Here is an 18,085-nt window from a genome sequence, read left to right as displayed (position 1 = left end):
AAGCAAAGTGGTGCTGGCTCCTACCCTGGGGGTCTTTAAGAGGAGGCTAGATGAACACCTTGCTGTGGTCGTTTGACCCCAGTACTCTTCTTGCCATGGCAGGGAGTCGGACTAGATTATCTACTCAGGTCTCTTCCAACCCTAGAAACTATGAAATTGATGAAACAATTAACTGTGCTGACATTCATAAAAGAAGCTTTTCTGATGGATCAGATTGGCCATTAGAAAGGCTTGCATCTCCCCTGGTAAAATTCCTTCTTAAGGCATAAAAGTTTATTCAAGCACTCTCTACATCTTGGACAGAAAGAAACAGAGCATAAAGAAATTTATGGGGGCAGCTGTTTGATCACTGGTTTATTCCTTTATTTCATGCTATAGGGTGATCTTGGACTTGGTTGCTAGCAATTAGGGAACTTCAGATTAGCCATACCACAGCGTCTTTAAATAATAGACACTAAAAATACTTGTACAGTACTTCTTTCCTCCCTTTGGTTTGTGACTTTGCAGTTGTAACCTCTGAGTTCTGATTAATGCTAGGTGTATGAAATGCATGTAGTCTCACGGTATCATCTGGAGGACCCTCCTGATTCCTATATCTCTCTTCCTTGGCAAGTGAGTTCATACCTGCAAGTCTGTCACGACTGCTTAATTTGCTTTGTTAGGTGTTTTGTAGTAGTTTCAGTTTTATTATTGTTGGTATTACAGTTGTGTCTATAGTGGGGCCCATTGTGCAATATCCAACATATAATGAAAAACAGTTTGTTTCGAAGAGCTTTACAGTGGATAGAGTAGGAGGGGATATGGAGCTTTAGGGAGATGAAGTGGTAGAGGCTGGAATAGAACCTAGGTAACCTGGCTCCAAGCCCAGTGCTGTTTTTAAACTATTGTCAATGTTTTTCCATTTAACTACATGGAACATATTGTCTAAAGACAAAATCCTTGTTTACTGCAGACTCAGACCTATGAGTCATAGTGGTGATAGAACCTGCTTTTACCTTGACCATAATATAAGTCACTTCACCTTTTTTTCTTTTTTTCTTTTTAACTAGTTCCCTGCCTTTGATGAGAGGATAATGTGGGACGCATTCCATCCTACACTTGTGGCAGAAGGTCTCTTTGCTTTTGCTAATGTTCTCAGTTACCTTCGACTCTTCTTCATGTATACCACCAGCTCTATCCTAGGGCCACTGCAGGTAAACAGTCTCACAGCCTGAGAGAACCCGATCTTAGTTTTTGGATTACAAAATTTTTATTCAGTAGGTTAGAAGACAGAGGGTTGGATGTCTAATTGATTTCATTTTAATAGTTGGTTTTAATTTACTGCTATTAAAACATAAAATATACTGATTTAAAAGAAAAGGTAAACAGTGGAGGATACAGGGTCAGTTGACTTGCATGTAACTGACTGACTTTATTTTTCCCCACATATATATGTCACTTAGCTAATTACTTGTCTTTAGGTAAATGTTGATAATGGCTGTTGAACATATTATATTGCAATTGTGTTCCATAATTGAGTTGGACTCCATTGTGTAAGGCACTGTAGAGAGATATAGTATATGACAGTCTTGATCTCGAGGAGCTTACTCCATAAAAAAGACCAAACTGGTGGAGGAGTCATGTCACACTGAAGAATAAACTGTAAACTTTACATTTGTAACCTTACAAGTTCTCCTGAAGATGTAAGTGTGATAAGATTATGCACACTGGTTCTGCAAAAAGCCATTGTTTTGAATGTTTTGTATTGAACTAGGTTCTATTTACAGCAGGTCGTAAAAAGGGCCAGTAGTCCCTTTATATCTTTCTTAGGTTTTGCAGAAAGAAAAATCCTTTCTATTTTGTATCTCTCCGTTTGGACTGTCCAGTCTTCACAAAGCTTCTTATCAGTGCCATACATCTCAGGCATGATACTATATTTATTTCTCCTTAATTGGAAGATTGGCACCTAAATACTAGCTTTCAGTAGAATCTCATTACAACAGCTTTCTTACATGTGCAATCTTTTACAGTCCTGAGGAAGAAATCCAGCTATCCAGCTTCATGAGGGTATCTAGATTCCATTCAACCCTAGAGCCTCCAGGAGCTGCAGCAAAAGATGCTGTCACTGCTCGCCAAGCTGCCAGATTTCCAAAAGGTCTCTGTGAGCTGGATCTGCAGCTCAAAGCTGTGTCATCATCCGGCCTGCAGGTCTGGAAATTTGACAATGGGAAGAGTGGCAGCTGCTGTTCTCAGAGCTGCAGCAATTAACACTGCCATCAACAAATTCCAGCCTCTGGGTCAGATGAGGATCATGGAGCGGTTATCTGGCCATTGGATTGGCTCCTTGCCACTCAGCCAGCCATGAGTTGGACACTGCTGCTTTACATAAATTTGGCTGTAAATAATAAAAACTACTGACATATAAACCAAGGTGGTCAGGAGATGAGCCCTCTATGTATGGGGAGACGTCTTTTTGGGGCTTGAAGTTGAAAGCGTTCCTCTGCATATGTTAGATGTAGGGTATCATGGCCCGCTACAAGGCTTGGCATCTCCAGGAAATGTGAATGCACAGATTATTTGGAAGGAAGAGTGGATGCTATTAAATAACTCTTTACCTTCTCTGACTTGTAGTCTTCATGGAAATATTGGCAATGTGGCAAAATAATAACTGAACACAAAATGTTACAAACTACCAGGTTCAGCTGCTGCTGCTAAAGCAGCAGCAGCTAGCACTGCATTGGAAATACTGGGAGCTGCCAGTGCAACTGTAATGTGGGGCAGGAAGAAGAGCTGGACTGGGTCTGTCCAAACACATGGCCTTGGTCTCTTCTTTACTCCTCCCGTTCCCTTAGGGCACCCCATGGAGCTGGAGCTCCCTCAATTTCTAAAACAAGAGGCAAAGCCAAACCAAGCTAAGCTTCACAAGCACCTTTCCTGGCCTTTACTTAACCTAGCACATAGTCCCAGCAGTTCATTTTCCCTTCTAAGAGCAGCATTTAAGGTAGGCACTTACCTGACTCTTGGGAGGTAGTAAAAAGAGAAGTAGTTCCTAACATGAATGCTGCCCTAACTCTTGTCTTTGTGATAATAGCGTCCTCATACAAGTAGCATAACCTTCAAGTGTTAGCAGTTATGTTACAATGAGGACAATTCCAGTGTCAGACCCCACTGCTGATGCTTGATGTGGGTAGGGTTGGTGTAGTAAACAGGAATGTGATTTTTTTTTTTTTTTTAGATTTATTTCCTTTAAAAATCTGTATTAAAAGAATTACATTAAGTTTGCAAAGTCAGGCTTTCAAAAACAGAAAATACCTTATTTTGGTCCTGTCTTGTAGTATGATTACAGTTTTCAAGTTTGTGTTGTTATGCGCAAGAGCTGCGTTCAGTACGCAAGATGGATGAAAAGGGACAAAATTAAGCAGCTAGTCAGACTTTGCAACCTAAACAACATCCTTTTAACAGAAGACTTTTCATCAAAGAATAATAATCTTTGGATTATGCTAGGAAAAGAAACAACCTAATAAGAATTTAATGCTCGGCCAATCTGTTTTTTTTTCTCAAGTAAATTTTACCTTGAATTTAAAAAAAAAAAAAAGTTCAAGGAGTTTTGTAGCTGATTTAAAATATTTTAGTTGGAAATGCCTGTTTCTGTTGTTTTCCAAAACAGTCATCTTTGGCTATGGATCTGTACCTCTTACTTTACTACCTACTTTATTTACTTAACACTTTTTCTTATGCATTTTTTTAAATAGAAAAACACTTGCATACTTTGAAGTGACTTCTTAAAATATTGGTGTTGCAGTAAGTGTTAATTTGCAGTACAAATATCTTGAACATTTAAAAGTGATTCACTGTTAAACATATGTACTTATTTATGTACTGTATCTTTTGCATGTATTTTTATTAGGAAAATATGCAGTGAAAATTCTAAGTAAATAAAAACAGTCAACAGTCACCTTATTCAGTGGTACACTAGAGCTTATGTTACTACTGTTGACCAGTAGAGTTTGAGCAACAACTCTTACAGTATTTTCTGAAAGTAGGTCACAAAGTTCAAATGGTGGTAATTAAATGTGGTGTGGCATCCCAACAGTGAAAATGAAGAGCAGTTGCTGTGTTCCCTTGGCTGTTGCAGAGATATTTTTAAGTCCTGAATCACTTTACTTGTTGATTTATAAATCACTTTTTCAAAAGAGAAAGTTGTTGACTTAAGTTTATTACAAGAGAGCAAAAACCGTTTTTTAGTTTTGCTGACATTTTCAGCTTTCAAGTTCATCATCAACACGCATATCATCAGAACTTTGAAAACTTGTATAACTTGATTTAGAAAGTAACAAGTATCCGATCTTGGTATCATAGTACATGATGTTCAAAGAATGTTGCTTTGCTTGTTTGCTTTTTGTTTTATTTTTTCTTATACCATATCTGGGTTTAGGGTTTTTATTCTGGAGGATTTTGCGTTGTGTGTGTTGAAAGATGGAAATTGACATTAAGGAAGCATGATAGAGACAGATGTAGATCCTAAACTTGACAGTTTTATTAAGGATTATGGTTATACTGCTATTTTTATTACTATAAATCCATTTTAGAATAAAACTTACTCCCCTAAGGTTAAAAGCCTCTTGTTCTGCAAATATTAGACAAAGTAAGTTTAAAGAAAGCGGACGATTCACGCTGTTTTTGTTCATGTGTCACAAAAATATTATATAGGCCTGAATCAAGGTAAAGTCTTGTAGGTACCAGCCTCATCATTCTTGCAGAAACTGACATACTTCTCAAATAGAGAGAAATTAATATGGCTCCTACAGCAAACAGATTCATATTTAATAAACCATCTTGCAACCTTTGCTTATAAGGCTGAAGTGATCAGAGCTAAACATCCTTTACTGCTGATATGACCAAGAAACTTTATCACTATATTTTTTACTATGAAGGACCTATGCATAACATTTTATAGGTTTATGATCTGATTTATCACTGTATTTATATTTGATAACGTTAATTTTAGGAGTAGGAAGAATGTTTTTGTAATGGTTGCTCTATTTTATTGTTATATTTGTATTTCTGTTATTTTTGCTTAAATTTATACTATGGTTTCATGTCTGTTATGTTGTTTTTTGGGGTATGACTTTTAGCCAGAATCCTTAATAAATTGAAATTGAATTGTCTATACCAGAAACTTGTACCTATTTAACAGAAATAGGGTGTTTTTGGTTGTTTTTGTCTTTAAATCAACTGTTGTAGTTTTCTGTTCTGGATATATTTAGATCGAAAGGTGAGTCTACACTACACAGTGCAGTATCTGCATTTTTTCTTTAGTGAAGTACTCGTATATTCCACAAATGGGTGCAGGTTTAGTACTTTGTCAGTAATAAAATAATGATACTATAAGTTTGGTAACTTCTTCATTCCCATTAAATGCTCCATTGATTTCCTATTTCGGCATTATTGTTCAGATGTCTCTCAGACAATTTACTTAAGTTTCTTGCTTATTTACACTTACAGTCAAATTGTCATGAACCTTAAAACATGAACACAAGGGATGTGTGTAAATTAGTGATTATAGGTTTTCTTGAAGACACGAACTTGCTATTAATTTAGCTTATTTTTTTCCTTATCTTGTTTTGTAATACCTGAAATAGTTTTCCAAAATCAACTTGCAGGGTACAAGGAAACTCAGTGGTTTTACAGTCCTTATGGTACCCTGAATTCTAACAGAACAGGTATTGACTAATATCAATTATAGAATTTTACTTGCTCAAAATACATTTTTACCATGGTGAGAACTGAGTGAGGGAACCCAGACAAAAGTGATTTAGTATTTAATTATTAATGGAAATAAATGTTTTGCAGATTTCAATGGGTCAGATGCTACAAGATTTTGGAAAATTCTTGGGGATGTTCCTTCTTGTCTTGTTTTCATTCACAATTGGATTGACCCAACTGTATGATAAAGGATTTCCTGTCAACAACGACAAGGACTGTACCGGGATCTTCTGTGAACAGCAAAGCAATGACACATTTCATTCGTAAGTTTTACACTGTTAAATAAACATTAATACAAGTAATTTGCTGTCTTTGCTCTCTGAAATGTATTTATCTTAGGATGCAAACTGACATTGCTTTGTGCTGCCATAAAACAGTTTATTGCAGCTAGGGATGTAAAAGTTTAAACAGTAATTATATTCGTTTTAACGTATACCATTTACTGTTTACCTCCTGGCTTGGTGCTGCCTACTGTCAAAGTGGCTCTGGCAGGGGCTGCCTGGGAGGTGGTGTAGATCCAGGCTGCAGCAGGGAGGTAAAAAATATCAGTTATCTGAGGGAACAGAGCACGGCAAAATTGCATGGCAGAGCTGTCTGGGCTTAAATAGGAGCAAATGCAGTGGCAGGGCTGCCATTGCGTGCTGCAGGGGAGGGCTGTAAAGAGCAAGGCACTCCCACCCCCATAGCACCTACAGGAGTTCCCACCTGCTGGAACAGCTGTGTCATGCTGCGTGCAGGTGGTGCTTCCAGCCCTTGGGTGCCCAGAGCCCCAGGCAGTGCCTTCCTCCCACCTGCCTGCCTCTCCCCTAGGCTCCAGCAACTGCCATTTAGCAAGGACCTGTGGTGGCTTTCCCAGCCTAGGGGTGTGTGGTAGATGGATGGGCCACACAAGATCACACCTGAGGCATCCATCTGTGGACTAAGTGCCATTTGCTAGGAGCTGCGATACTGACGCAAGCCCTTAACTGAGTGGGAGGAGCATGGCACCAGTCCAGTTGCTGGCTAGCTGCATCCAGAAGCCGCCTCCTGCTCTGCTGAGGGCTTGCCGCAGTGCCTTGGCTCCTAGCAGAAGGTGCTCTGTCCACAGGTGGATGCATTGGGCACAATTCTGCACAGCATGTCCTTCCACCCTTCTACATGCTCCCATGGTGGCAGAGCTGCTGTAACGACTTGCCAAGTGGCAGCTGCTGAAGCCTAGGGGAAGGCAGGTGGGAGAGAGGCACCACCTGGGGCTCTAGGCACCCACAGGCTATAGGCTGTGTCAGGTGAGGCAACATCAGTGTAAAAATACAAATAATGGGTCAGTACTAGTACACTGTTAACTGCTAGAGCCAGTAGAGATTTACCAATTTATATATAACAGTGATGAGAGAATTTCACACAAGTCAGGTCAGTAGGGTAAACTGCACTGTCAGTGCATCTCAGACATTTCAAGGTCAACTACATCAACTCTAAAATATTCATTTTTATTGAACAGTACCTTTTTAAGCTCAAAACTGCAGTGGTTAATGATTTTAAAGTTCATTGTGCTTAAACATATTGTGAAGCATCTTCAAAGCACCATGGCATGAAAATTAAACTAGTATGGTTTGAAGGTATTACTATAAAATTTATCAACTCAATGATCTGCAGATGATAAAATTTTTTCAAGTTGAATTACTTGGTGACTCTTTTGAGTAAACTAGAGTGACTTCAAATATGGTGTTTCCTGTTACATTGGGCACAGCTGAGTTAATTTCAGTAATATATTAAAAAAAAAAAACAGCCTTAAAACTATGTGGAGTACATTAACAATCCTTAAGTCCATCAAAGTTAGCTCAATTCATGTTTCATAGCACTCCTAATTGTAGCCCTAGAGGATTCAGTTGTCTGAAAAGCATTCCTTTCTTTGTTGTTAGTAATCTTGTTCTTGCTTGTTCTTATAGGATTATGCCTAACTTAATTAAAGGTATTGAGGGCCTTTCTTGACTCCATTGTCATTCCATGACAGTTTTTTGTATATATGTCTTAGGTAGTTTTGTTTTATTTTTAAACCAAAGGTATTTTGTGTCTGAGATACCAGGAGTATCTTTTATTGATTTATATGTGATGATTTTAAATAAATCGTGCTCTGGAATATCAGTGGTAGCCAATTGTGATACCGTTACTGAACCTCATGCCTGTCCACAGGTAGCCCTGTTCTCTTTACTGTAATTGCTTAAGGTTTAAAGAACTGTTCAGCATCAACAGCATATCATTCTGGACACCAATTCCTACCATATTTACTCATGTAGCACATGCATCCTTTTCACTAAAACCAGCTCTCTCAAAATGAGGAGCATTTCTTAAGTGGGGAATCTGATTTCCTCCCCCCCTCCCCCCCTTCCCTGGAATAGAAACCAGGTGGAATATTGTTATAGACATTGTGACAGGTTGCCACTTCTCTCTGGGGCTGTAAACAGCAATGGTGGAATCCAGTGTTAAACCTGTCTCAGCCACTGGTGACGCAGTAGCTATTGGCTGAAGAGTCACTGAGCTGATTAAGGGTGAATGAGCTGTTCCCTGCAGTCTGTAGTATCTTGATGAGGCTTGTGGTTTGTGTTGTAGAATGTTATTATTTACAGGAATTTCACATAAAGAACTATTTGCAGTAAATAGGTAACAGTCTTGGTAGTGTCCCTGCAAGGGTCTGGAGCCTAGTCTTGTTGCTGCTTTGCCACACCAGACTGCCTGACCCAGGCTCTCTCCTGCTTAACCTAGACTTTCTTCTGGGATGGTATACTTCCTAGAGATGCTGTTTCCAGAAAGACTTACCATACCACACAGTCAGCCATAACTCAAGGAAAAATCTTTCTTTTTATACTTTCTGCTTTCTTAAAACAAAATGCATGTTTTATATAGGGGCATGTAGTATTCAAGAAAATATGGTAGTAAGGGAGTAGGAATGGCATCTCAAATGGAATAATGTAATTCACATGCTAATTGCTTTTACATATGTGCTATAGTATAAAATATATATACTAATACTAAAATGTGTACTAATTTTTTGTGTGCATCCTAATCGAAGGCTGTTTTATTTTTTTAGGTTTATTGGCACCTGCTTCGCTCTGTTCTGGTACATATTCTCTCTAGCACATGTAGCAATCTTTGTCACTAGATTTAGCTATGGTGAAGAGTTGCAATCTTTTGTGGGGGCTGTAATTGTTGGGACCTACAACGTAGTGGTTGTGATTGTCCTTACCAAGCTTCTAGTGGCAATGCTTCATAAAAGTTTTCAGCTTATAGCAGTAAGTGACATTTGAGTTGTTTTTGTTGTTGTTTTGTGTGTCAGCAACATTCTTGGGCTTGTCTGTTATGAGGCTGTTAGCTGCTAACATAGCTATAGTGCTATGGTGGCAGAGCCCCCTAATGAAGGTGTTGTGTATACTAGCAGAATGGAGGTTTTGGCCAACTTTGCTGCAGTCCCTCCTCTATAGAAACTCTGCTGGAGAAAGTACTTCTTAGCATACCTGCATCCAGCTGGAGGGAGTCTGCTACCAAAGCTATGTTGGCAGTGGTGTGTAAAAAGACACACTAGCTGCAGTAACTATACTGGCAAAATTTTGTAATATTGTTTGTTATGTGACCAATATAATTCAGCTTGGACGTATATAATGTATATTTATGAAATTATGGCCTGTCAGGCAGATATTGGACAAAATGATTCTTAGTTATAAATTAACATTTTCTGATATCCAGGCCTTGGGGGAATCAAAGATTTGAAAAATGTAGTCAGCCAGTCGGTCTAGAACCAATTTTTGTCAGTATATTGCAGCTTTTATTTATTACAGATACCTCCTTTAAAGTCCATTTAATGTATGAATTATACAACATAGTAGTTGACTTTTATTTTTATACTCTAGCACATATTGGTGCTATAAATAATGTCGTTCATTCTATTTTGGTGTTTAAGATAGTGGAAAATCTTAGCCTCTTAGTGTTAAAATATAAATTCTACAAACATTCCATATACATTTTATGCAGCATTTCCTTTTGTGTTACCTGATCTCTATCAACATTTCTTATATTGTAGAATCATGAAGATAAAGAATGGAAATTTGCTCGTGCCAAACTTTGGCTTAGTTACTTTGATGACAAATGCACACTGCCTCCACCTTTCAATGTCATTCCTTCGCCCAAGACCATCTGCTATCTCTTTAACAGCCTCAGTAAATGGATTTGCTCTCATACTTCAAGTGGCAAAGTAAAACGTCAGAATAGTTTGAAGGTAAAACATAATCTAGAATGTTTGGTGAACTTTTCACAACCAGAAAAATCTCTTTAAAATGAACCTAAGAATATTGATAGTAGCTTATTTTCTGGACAGTGTCACATAGTGGATCACAATCCAGAGTAAATCACAATAATACCATGACACTAGTCTTAGGCAGACCCCAAATACTAATGTCGGTGCATTACAGGAACAGACTGGTTTTAGTTGAGTTTTTAATTAAAACTGGCCTAATTTTCCAGTCTTTCAAAAATAATAACTAGCCCTGGCACATGATAGAAAAAATTGTAGAACTTTCAGCAAGTATGTTGTTATAATAATAGTAATAATAATATAGAATATGGTACGGTTAGAATATGCTTAGGAGTCAGTAATTTTAAACATGTCACATGACCTGTCAAAATAAATTACCAAAAAAGGGAATACTGTCTCTTCTTTTTTGGTATTAGTTTAAATAAACATATTTAATGTACCCTATAATTATATCTACTGATTTCTACATCTCCTTGCAACCAAAAATAGTTGCAAGTAAACCCAACTGAAAGTCTGTGCAGAATGTACACTTAAGTAAAGAATTATTAAAAATGGTTGAAATATACCATACACCCCTGTGATTGACTCAAACCCAGATTGCTTAAATTAGAAACCAAAATGTGTTTGACTCTCCTGGTTCAGTTGGGTGCCTTAACTTTCTGCATTTGCTGTATGTCCTATGTATGAGAGTTAGGAATTAATGTCTACAGCGTAACAGTTTATTTTTGTGCTTTTGACCTGAGGAATTGGACAGAGACTTTGGGCTTAGGAAAAGTCCTTTTGTTTAGTTAACCTGTAACTGTTTTTTTTGTTTTTTTGTTTGTTTGCTTGTTTGTTTGTTTGTTTTTTAAAGGAATGGAGAAATTTGAAGCAAAAGAGGGATGAGAATTACCAAAAGGTGATGTGTTGTTTAGTCCATCGTTACCTGACCTCCATGAGGCAGAAGATGCAAAGCACGGATCGGGCGACTGTGGAAAACTTGAATGAACTACGACAAGATTTATCAAAATTTCGAAATGAAATGAGGGACCTACTTGGTTTTAGGACCTCAAAATATGCTATGTTTTATCCAAGAAACTAGAGCCTGCGTTTTCACAGGGAAGTGTTTAACACTAAGCGCCTACAGCTGAAAATGTTGGCTTAATTCTGACACTAAACCAAATAGAAAAAATATTGTTGTGCACACATTTGAAAATGTTTGCATAAGCTGTAGCTAAGAGTTGGAAATTAATGCAAAAGGCAAGTCATTCTGTTGAAATTCTTTGTGAATGGTGTGTGAAGCATAGTATGTAAAATATGTATATAGTTTTTAAAAGAAAAAAAAAATGTGGCTTGTGACCTGTCACAACAGCTAGTAAGCTTAAGATCTTCCTGGCTGGCATGCATATTGCATTTGCCTTTGCCTTTGTGTGTGTGTGTTCATTTTGCTTGTTTTTTAAGATGTGGGAGAAGATGGTATTTTAAATAATTCAGAAAGCACCAAGTTTATTTTTAAGAGAAATGTAAAAGTAGTAAAGTTGGTAATTATGATTTTCTAACTGATTGTGATATAAACTTGAAGACTGCGTGAATCTGGAAAAGACTACTACTACCAGATTTTATACATGACATTGACAGAATGCTGATAGCCATGAAACAGAAAATCAAAATAAATACAAGATTTTGAAGGCTTTCCTATATATTGCAGGTTGGTAGAAAATGTTAAAATTTCGGATTTAAAAACCAAGTTCCACAGATCAAAATTTTTTTTTTTTTTTTTAAGACTGAAATCCTCTGCAAAACCTGTCAAACAAATCTTTTTCTTAAATGATTTTTCAAGTAGCAACTTGGATAAACATTTGTGATATGCAAATCTTGGGAATGGATACAAAATTTTGTAATGAGTTTGTTAATCTGGGGTAGTACTTGGTATTTAAACATCCCATTTTTCATCTGCTTTTCTCTAGGTTGGGAGAATCTCATTTTTAACAAGAATGAGTAGCACACTATGCCTTTGTTCTTGGAAGGTGTGCTTCCAGAAGGCTGTTTTAATGGTGTTTTTTTAAACATCCTATATGAAATGTGTTTTGTCATACTGCTTTATTCCTGAAATAACTGTTGGCAAGTTTGACATGTTTCATGTCAGGAATATTATTAGACCTTGTAATTATGTGTGACGTTGATTTTGCATACAATGGAAAGCAAGGGCTTTGTGGGTTTTCTGTGCTGGGGGGATACAGTTTATCTTTTACACTAATGTATAATTCGGGTTCACAAACTAGTTGAGAAAATACGATGCTCTTGTATTTTTAATTACAAAAAACATATTTATGATAGCTAAAAGAGTTAAAGAATTGATTGGCAGAAATATTGTGAAAGCAATGTTTTAAAAATGTGGATATCTGATAAGTGTATATTTTAGTGCCAGAAGGCACAGGCTGCTACAATGATCTTTTACCACAACCAATCCTGTGGTTGACAGAGATAAGGTTTATGTCAGGGATCCCTTCAAAGGGAATTCTTACAGAATTGTTTCTTGCAAAGGTGATATATTTTCTGTACTATTGAATTATGCATATTCCAAGAGGGATTTAAATATTAGGCTTCTTGAAGTCATACTGCCATGGTAGTCTAAATTGTCTAATGAGTTTTTTATTATTTTTTTATTTGAATAAGGGTGTAGCCTCCTTTCTTCTTTGTAAAGAGGCTAATCCAATTCTTGAATTTGGAAGCGAATCTCATATCTGAACTATGTACTGACATAAAACTTTGTGCTGTATATGTTGTCATGTACTCCAGAAGAGGAAACGGACAAATAAAAAGCAACTTGAAAAATGTAGTTTTAAATATTAGCAAAGTTTGAAAGAACTTCTCTAATTCAGTGCACACCACAACAAAATATGTAGGATTACAGAAGCTGGTTAGGAGTTAGGTATACCTATCTGTTAGTATAGCACTATTGCCCTTACTTCCCTTTATCTTTAAACTGGTAATTGCCTCACCTCCTTCATCTGCCGAGCAAAACATGGAACTCTCCTCATCTAATATCAAGGCATCTTTTACATTTTCATTCATATAAAGTGAATTCTATAAAATAAGGGTTTGTTCTTTATTTTACTTGAGGATGCAAGTTTATGTTCATAGTAGCTGGGATATGATCATTCTGAGTGGCTCAGCTCCTCATGCTTTTTTCTTTAGGCACAAGTCAAAATATAGAAGTAAGTGACTGTTGATGTTGTATATCATTTTTTGTCACAGCCACTAGCCTTGCTCAAGCAAGAGATACTTTCACCTAGTGTTGACTATGTCTGTGTTAATGAAGTTATCCTAGGCTCCAAGATCACTTTCATGTGCCCTACTTTCAAGCTATAGCCCTAGTGGGACTTCCAGTGAAGGTACCAACATGAACATGACACTTGGGGCTAGACGCAATAGAAAAGTTAGGTGGTATAATCCCTTGCTGCTGGAATGCAATCTAGTGTATGGGGAGAGTTAAGTACTTTAGAATAGGATCCAAAGAAACGCACATGCTCCACATGCTTGAGCAGAGTTAGTTACAGCTAGCCCATGGGAAATGTGGAGGACAGGGATGTCTTATAGCTTGCCTATCGCCAAAGCTTGGGCACCTCCATGCAGCCTGTATCTATAAACTTGGAATCTTTTCCCTTTCTTCTTTGAATGAAATAGAGGAGGGCTTACTCTCATAAAATTTGGCCAAACGAGGAAGTGGAGATAGCAATTTATTGGTTTGAGCATTCTCCCACGAAGTGAGGAAACTCGGTTTAGTTTCCTCCTCAGTCTGAAGGGTTAAAGTAAACATCTCTCATCTCCCAGGACAGTGTCTTAACCAGCAGGCTGGGAGCTTGTCTGGATGGAGACAACTTCCATCCCTCCCACTAGAAAATGTGCAGCAATTTGGAATATTCAATATTTATTTAAATGGCAGAAAATGGTCCCCTAGGAGCAGGGAAGAGAACCTAGGTTGACTCCTCCCACCCAAATGAACACTTAACCTCTTGACTGTGGAGTCATACACTTTCATGCACACTTTCTCCCATGAATCTTGAATTCTCAGTGTACAGTGACACTACATTAACTGGAGACATGGCAAGTGTCTGCTCTATTCCAGCCTATAGAGCAGGCAGTGGTTAGGGAATTCTGGCAGGTAGGTCACGTAGGTTTGAACCCTGTCATGCTGAGAGACTTAATGGGTAAGTTTTCTAACCACTTTGCTGTTATATAGAAATAGATACAGTATTGCCACTTGCCCTTTCAGCCATCTTAAAAAAAACAACAACAAAAAACCTGATCAAATCTGCGTTTTGGGAAGGGTCCTGTCCTGGGGGTGCATATTAGGTATGCTGTGATTCTGTCTACCTGATTGACATTTAACAGCGGGTTTTATGGATCATGGTTGAGCTTAGGCAGGAGACAGGCACTGTTCACATTGCAGCAGTTGGCAGTACATGCAGAAGTAGAATTCCAGGTGTTCAGGGAGATTAAAAATCAAACCAAGAGTTATCTGGATACTATAGTTTAATTGCCTCCATGGTTATGGACATATTGTATTGGACATAAGGTCTCCAGTTCTATTTTAGCCATCTAATTCCTTTATTAGCTTTAGTCTCTGATTTCCAATTTTCAGATTTCATCCAAAGCACAACCATTCAGTTTTTGCTAGGCACAAGAATCTATTAAAATGTCTGGGGAACCATGACTCGGATCTGCCTCCATGAGCGTTACTTATGTGACACTTTTCAGGTTGAATCTATGGTGTATTAACAAGACAGTTAACTAATGGATAACTCATTAGACTTAAGATGGGTTATTTATTTCCTTCTGCCAATAAAAAAAAAAAGGGTAATCATTTTCTCTACCAAAATTTAGTGACCAATTAGTCTTATGACTCATGAACATCTAAGGGACTTCTTTTCTTGTCACCTCATAGGACCTGCTCCAATTGAGTAAGTGTTCCCAAAAAAATTCAAAAATCAACATCAAAAAGAATAAAAAACATTTGATTAGAATTTATTTGGGTGTAGGATTCATAATTTTTTCATTCAAATACTATCAAGACATAACAGCAGTAAACATTTCTTCTATTGAGACTGTTGGGGTATACTGATTTTTTAGGGGGCGGGATTTCTTTCATCTTTCCCTCCTCCCTCACTCCCCCCAAGTGCTGTATTTTTGCCATAGGAAGTTATCTTTTTTTCTTGATCACATTAATTTCTGTTTTACTCCTTATATATTTCCTTCTCTTGCTAGTATTTTTAAGTATTCTTCATGCACAACTGTAACAGAAGCAGGGGGAAGCTATAGCCAAAGCTGTATCACAGTGTTGTCTGTCTTCATCTTTCTAAATAAAAATGTTGTGTTTTGATTTGCCTTTTTTTTCTGGCAAAAGCAGCTTCAAAAATGTCTCTAAGGTATCTGTCTTTTGCCCTTGACAGACCAAGTAGGACCAATGTAGTGTTTCTCTCTCTTTGCATAGAAACCTGTATTTGAAAACAAGGTTTAATATGGAGAATTAAAATCTGATTTGGAAATGGCTACCACTGAGACTTTTTCCAAATAATAATAAAAAAAGGTTAACTGGGTTGTGGTGAATAGGGCAAAAGACGAGCAGTCATCAGATCCATGTTCTACTGCTGGGTCCATCACCTTTAGGCTCAACAGGTGACTTTATCTTTCTGTACCTCCCCTTTGCCTTCCCCTTTATTCTTTGTCTAGTTCAGGGGTCAGCAGCCTACAGGTCAGCTCCAGCCTGTGGAGCCCTTTGTACGGTGGTTTCCAGTACCAGTTAATGCTTTCAAGCACTACAATAATGCAATTAGTAGCAGAATCAGTTTGGAAACACTATTTGCAACTTGGTGCTGCTTTAAGAACATTTGCATCTTACTTGGTTATACTTCTATTTTGATTATTAAGAGGTCTCTTCATAGCATGCCAAAATAAGAGGCCCTCTGAACAATATTAACAATACAAAAGTCTCTTCCCGGGCACTCAAGTCTAAGATGCTTCCATGGGCAATTTCCTATTGGCAAAGTTGAGCCTTTGCATAACTATTTTGATTGTATAAACATAGCTTGATGTTTACCTTCCCCAGAGTTCAACTTCTCCATTATCAATCTGTAAGAGCTGCATTCTTCCCTGAGTTCATCATTGCTGTCCTGCAACTTTGGAATAAGGTTTTTACCAGATATAATGGATAAAACTAACACAGGGCAGTAACTTGTGTTTTATTACGAGCCCCTCCATCCTACTTCAGGCCTTTTCCTTTATGTATAGTGGGTGGATATGATACTGCTGTCGAATTAAAATGAATTGCTTATGCTCTGTAGTACTTACAGCTACATGAATCAGCAGAGACAGATATGCTGCCACTTACATGCTGCTGTCTGGCTGAGCAGCACTCTATTGTGCTTCTTTCATGATAGCGATCAAAATTCAAACTTTACAGGTATAGTTCGCTGCCACTGTGTTACTCGCTACCCCTTTCCTATATAGGGAAAGCTAACTGCCTAATAGAATGTAGCCATCAGGAGATAAAAGCATTGTATTGTAGTACACTTCAATTCTTCAAAGCATTAATCCAATTTTAACTGACATTAGTGGAAAGATTCATTGACTTCAATGGATACAGGCCTCTAATGAGCCCTCTAAAGGAAAATGTGATCCCTCTCTTATTAGGCAAGTCCCACAGCATCAAAAGCACATAAGTGATCAAAGAAGGATTTCTGTCTGTTCTAAGCATGCCCCACTTTACATAGTGATGTTCAAAAACTGTTTGGTATCTGATTAAATTTTAAAATTTTATTAAGCACAGATGATGCAGGAACCCATATAATAAAACAACTTTAAAAGGAAAAGCTAAGTGAAAACTGCTATAAATATTGCACTTAAAATTCTTATTTTACACTGCCATGTAACTCAATTCTAAAAAAATAATTCTGAGATGCGTATAAATTAACTGTTTTGAAGTATTTGGAATTTGGTACATTTCAGATCAGCTGGCCAGGCTGCAACTCTTCTCCTCTAAGTTCTTTAAGCAACATCAACCAGTGCCAGTGACATGCTGAATGGAGGAAAGAGCAGACCAAGAATCTTACTGGTAATGATCAGTTCTATCTTTTTGATTTCTACTGTATACAAATTATTCCCACAAATATGACAGAGCACAAGTGCAGAGTTTACTTGTTAACACCGCTTGTTTTTCAGGGTATTCAGAATCTTTTGGTTTTTAGTCTTGAAAGCCATGACAAAGCTGTTAGGCAGGACCTTGCCTCTACCATCTTCTTCCACTTGGCCCATGATGATGTAGTTTAGACCTAGAGAAAAGAATGTGATATAGCAAGTCTTAAGTTGTTTTATAGGTGCTGTTTGCGAAGATCAACAAAACATATGGTACGCAACTAGGGCTATAGTATGTACTCCCACCTCTGGTTATATCCTATATTTAAGGTCTATTTATGTTGTTTGGTTTGATTCATACCTAGAAACAAATGCATCTTACCCCACCAGCTGACATTGTTCTTATATTTGCAAATACTATGATAATGCCTTTGGTTTAAAAGAAGGCAGGGCAGTATGAAAAGTGCCAAGAACAAGCTAGAAAAATCAATATAAGAATTGGATGATAAGATCACAGCAGCCATGTCACAGGTGTACTAGGGCTGCGAAAAAGAATGTGATGAGAGGTATGCTAGTAAGTAACTGGGTGGGGAGGTCATGGATGCATGGAAAGGAAATCAGGTAAAATACTAACAAGACTACTGGGGGGATGATCTTGGCATATGATTAGTCCATGGCTGCAGAGCTATGATATGGATTTAAGTATTTTATGGTCCCAGAAGGTTCGGGGCTTGCAAGGCACCAGGCAGATGGGTGGGATGGCAGGAAGTGAGCAAGTGAGGGAACTTTCTAGGAATTAATATATATTAAATAATTCAAGAGGATTTGGAAAGAAACAGAGTGTAGTCTGGAGCCAGCAGTCTACGTAAGGGAGACAGTTTGCCACACCGAGGAAATCAGGCATCCAGATTCCAGGCATCACAAGGTAAAAGCAAAAACTAGTTT

At 37.7% G+C, this 18,085-nt stretch overlaps 2 protein-coding genes across 5 annotated transcripts in view; one reads left to right on the top strand and one right to left on the bottom strand.

Moving 5' to 3' along the window:
* Window positions 1-11,581, top strand: part of TRPC1 (transient receptor potential cation channel subfamily C member 1) — a 44,296-nt gene extending 32,715 nt beyond the window's left edge. For 3 of the 4 annotated variants that reach the window (XM_019532973.1, XM_019532972.1, XM_019532974.1), the window contains 5 exons: window positions 1,050-1,193; window positions 5,833-6,008; window positions 8,810-9,011; window positions 9,797-9,991; window positions 10,881-11,581. In XM_019532973.1, the coding sequence (XP_019388518.1) occupies window positions 1,050-1,193; window positions 5,833-6,008; window positions 8,810-9,011; window positions 9,797-9,991; window positions 10,881-11,108 (945 nt within the window). In that variant the 3' untranslated portion in view covers window positions 11,109-11,581. The remainder of the gene's footprint in view (window positions 1-1,049; window positions 1,194-5,832; window positions 6,009-8,809; window positions 9,012-9,796; window positions 9,992-10,880) is intronic. The other variant, XM_019532975.1, reaches the window with a different exon arrangement.
* Window positions 11,582-11,898: 317 nt separating this feature from the next.
* The window catches only part of PCOLCE2 (procollagen C-endopeptidase enhancer 2), a 43,378-nt gene continuing 37,191 nt past the window's right edge, over window positions 11,899-18,085 (bottom strand). The window contains exon 9 of the mRNA XM_019532556.1: window positions 11,899-17,337. Within this exon, the coding sequence (XP_019388101.1) occupies window positions 17,207-17,337 (131 nt within the window). The 3' untranslated portion in view covers window positions 11,899-17,206. The remainder of the gene's footprint in view (window positions 17,338-18,085) is intronic.

This window comes from Crocodylus porosus, unplaced genomic scaffold (assembly GCF_001723895.1).
Source record: "Crocodylus porosus isolate Cpor-Errol unplaced genomic scaffold, CroPor_comp1, whole genome shotgun sequence".
Classification (NCBI taxonomy): Eukaryota; Metazoa; Chordata; order Crocodylia; family Crocodylidae; genus Crocodylus; species Crocodylus porosus.
The sequence above is the reverse complement of the archived record's forward strand: the minus strand, read 5'-3'. Positions and strand labels throughout refer to the sequence as shown.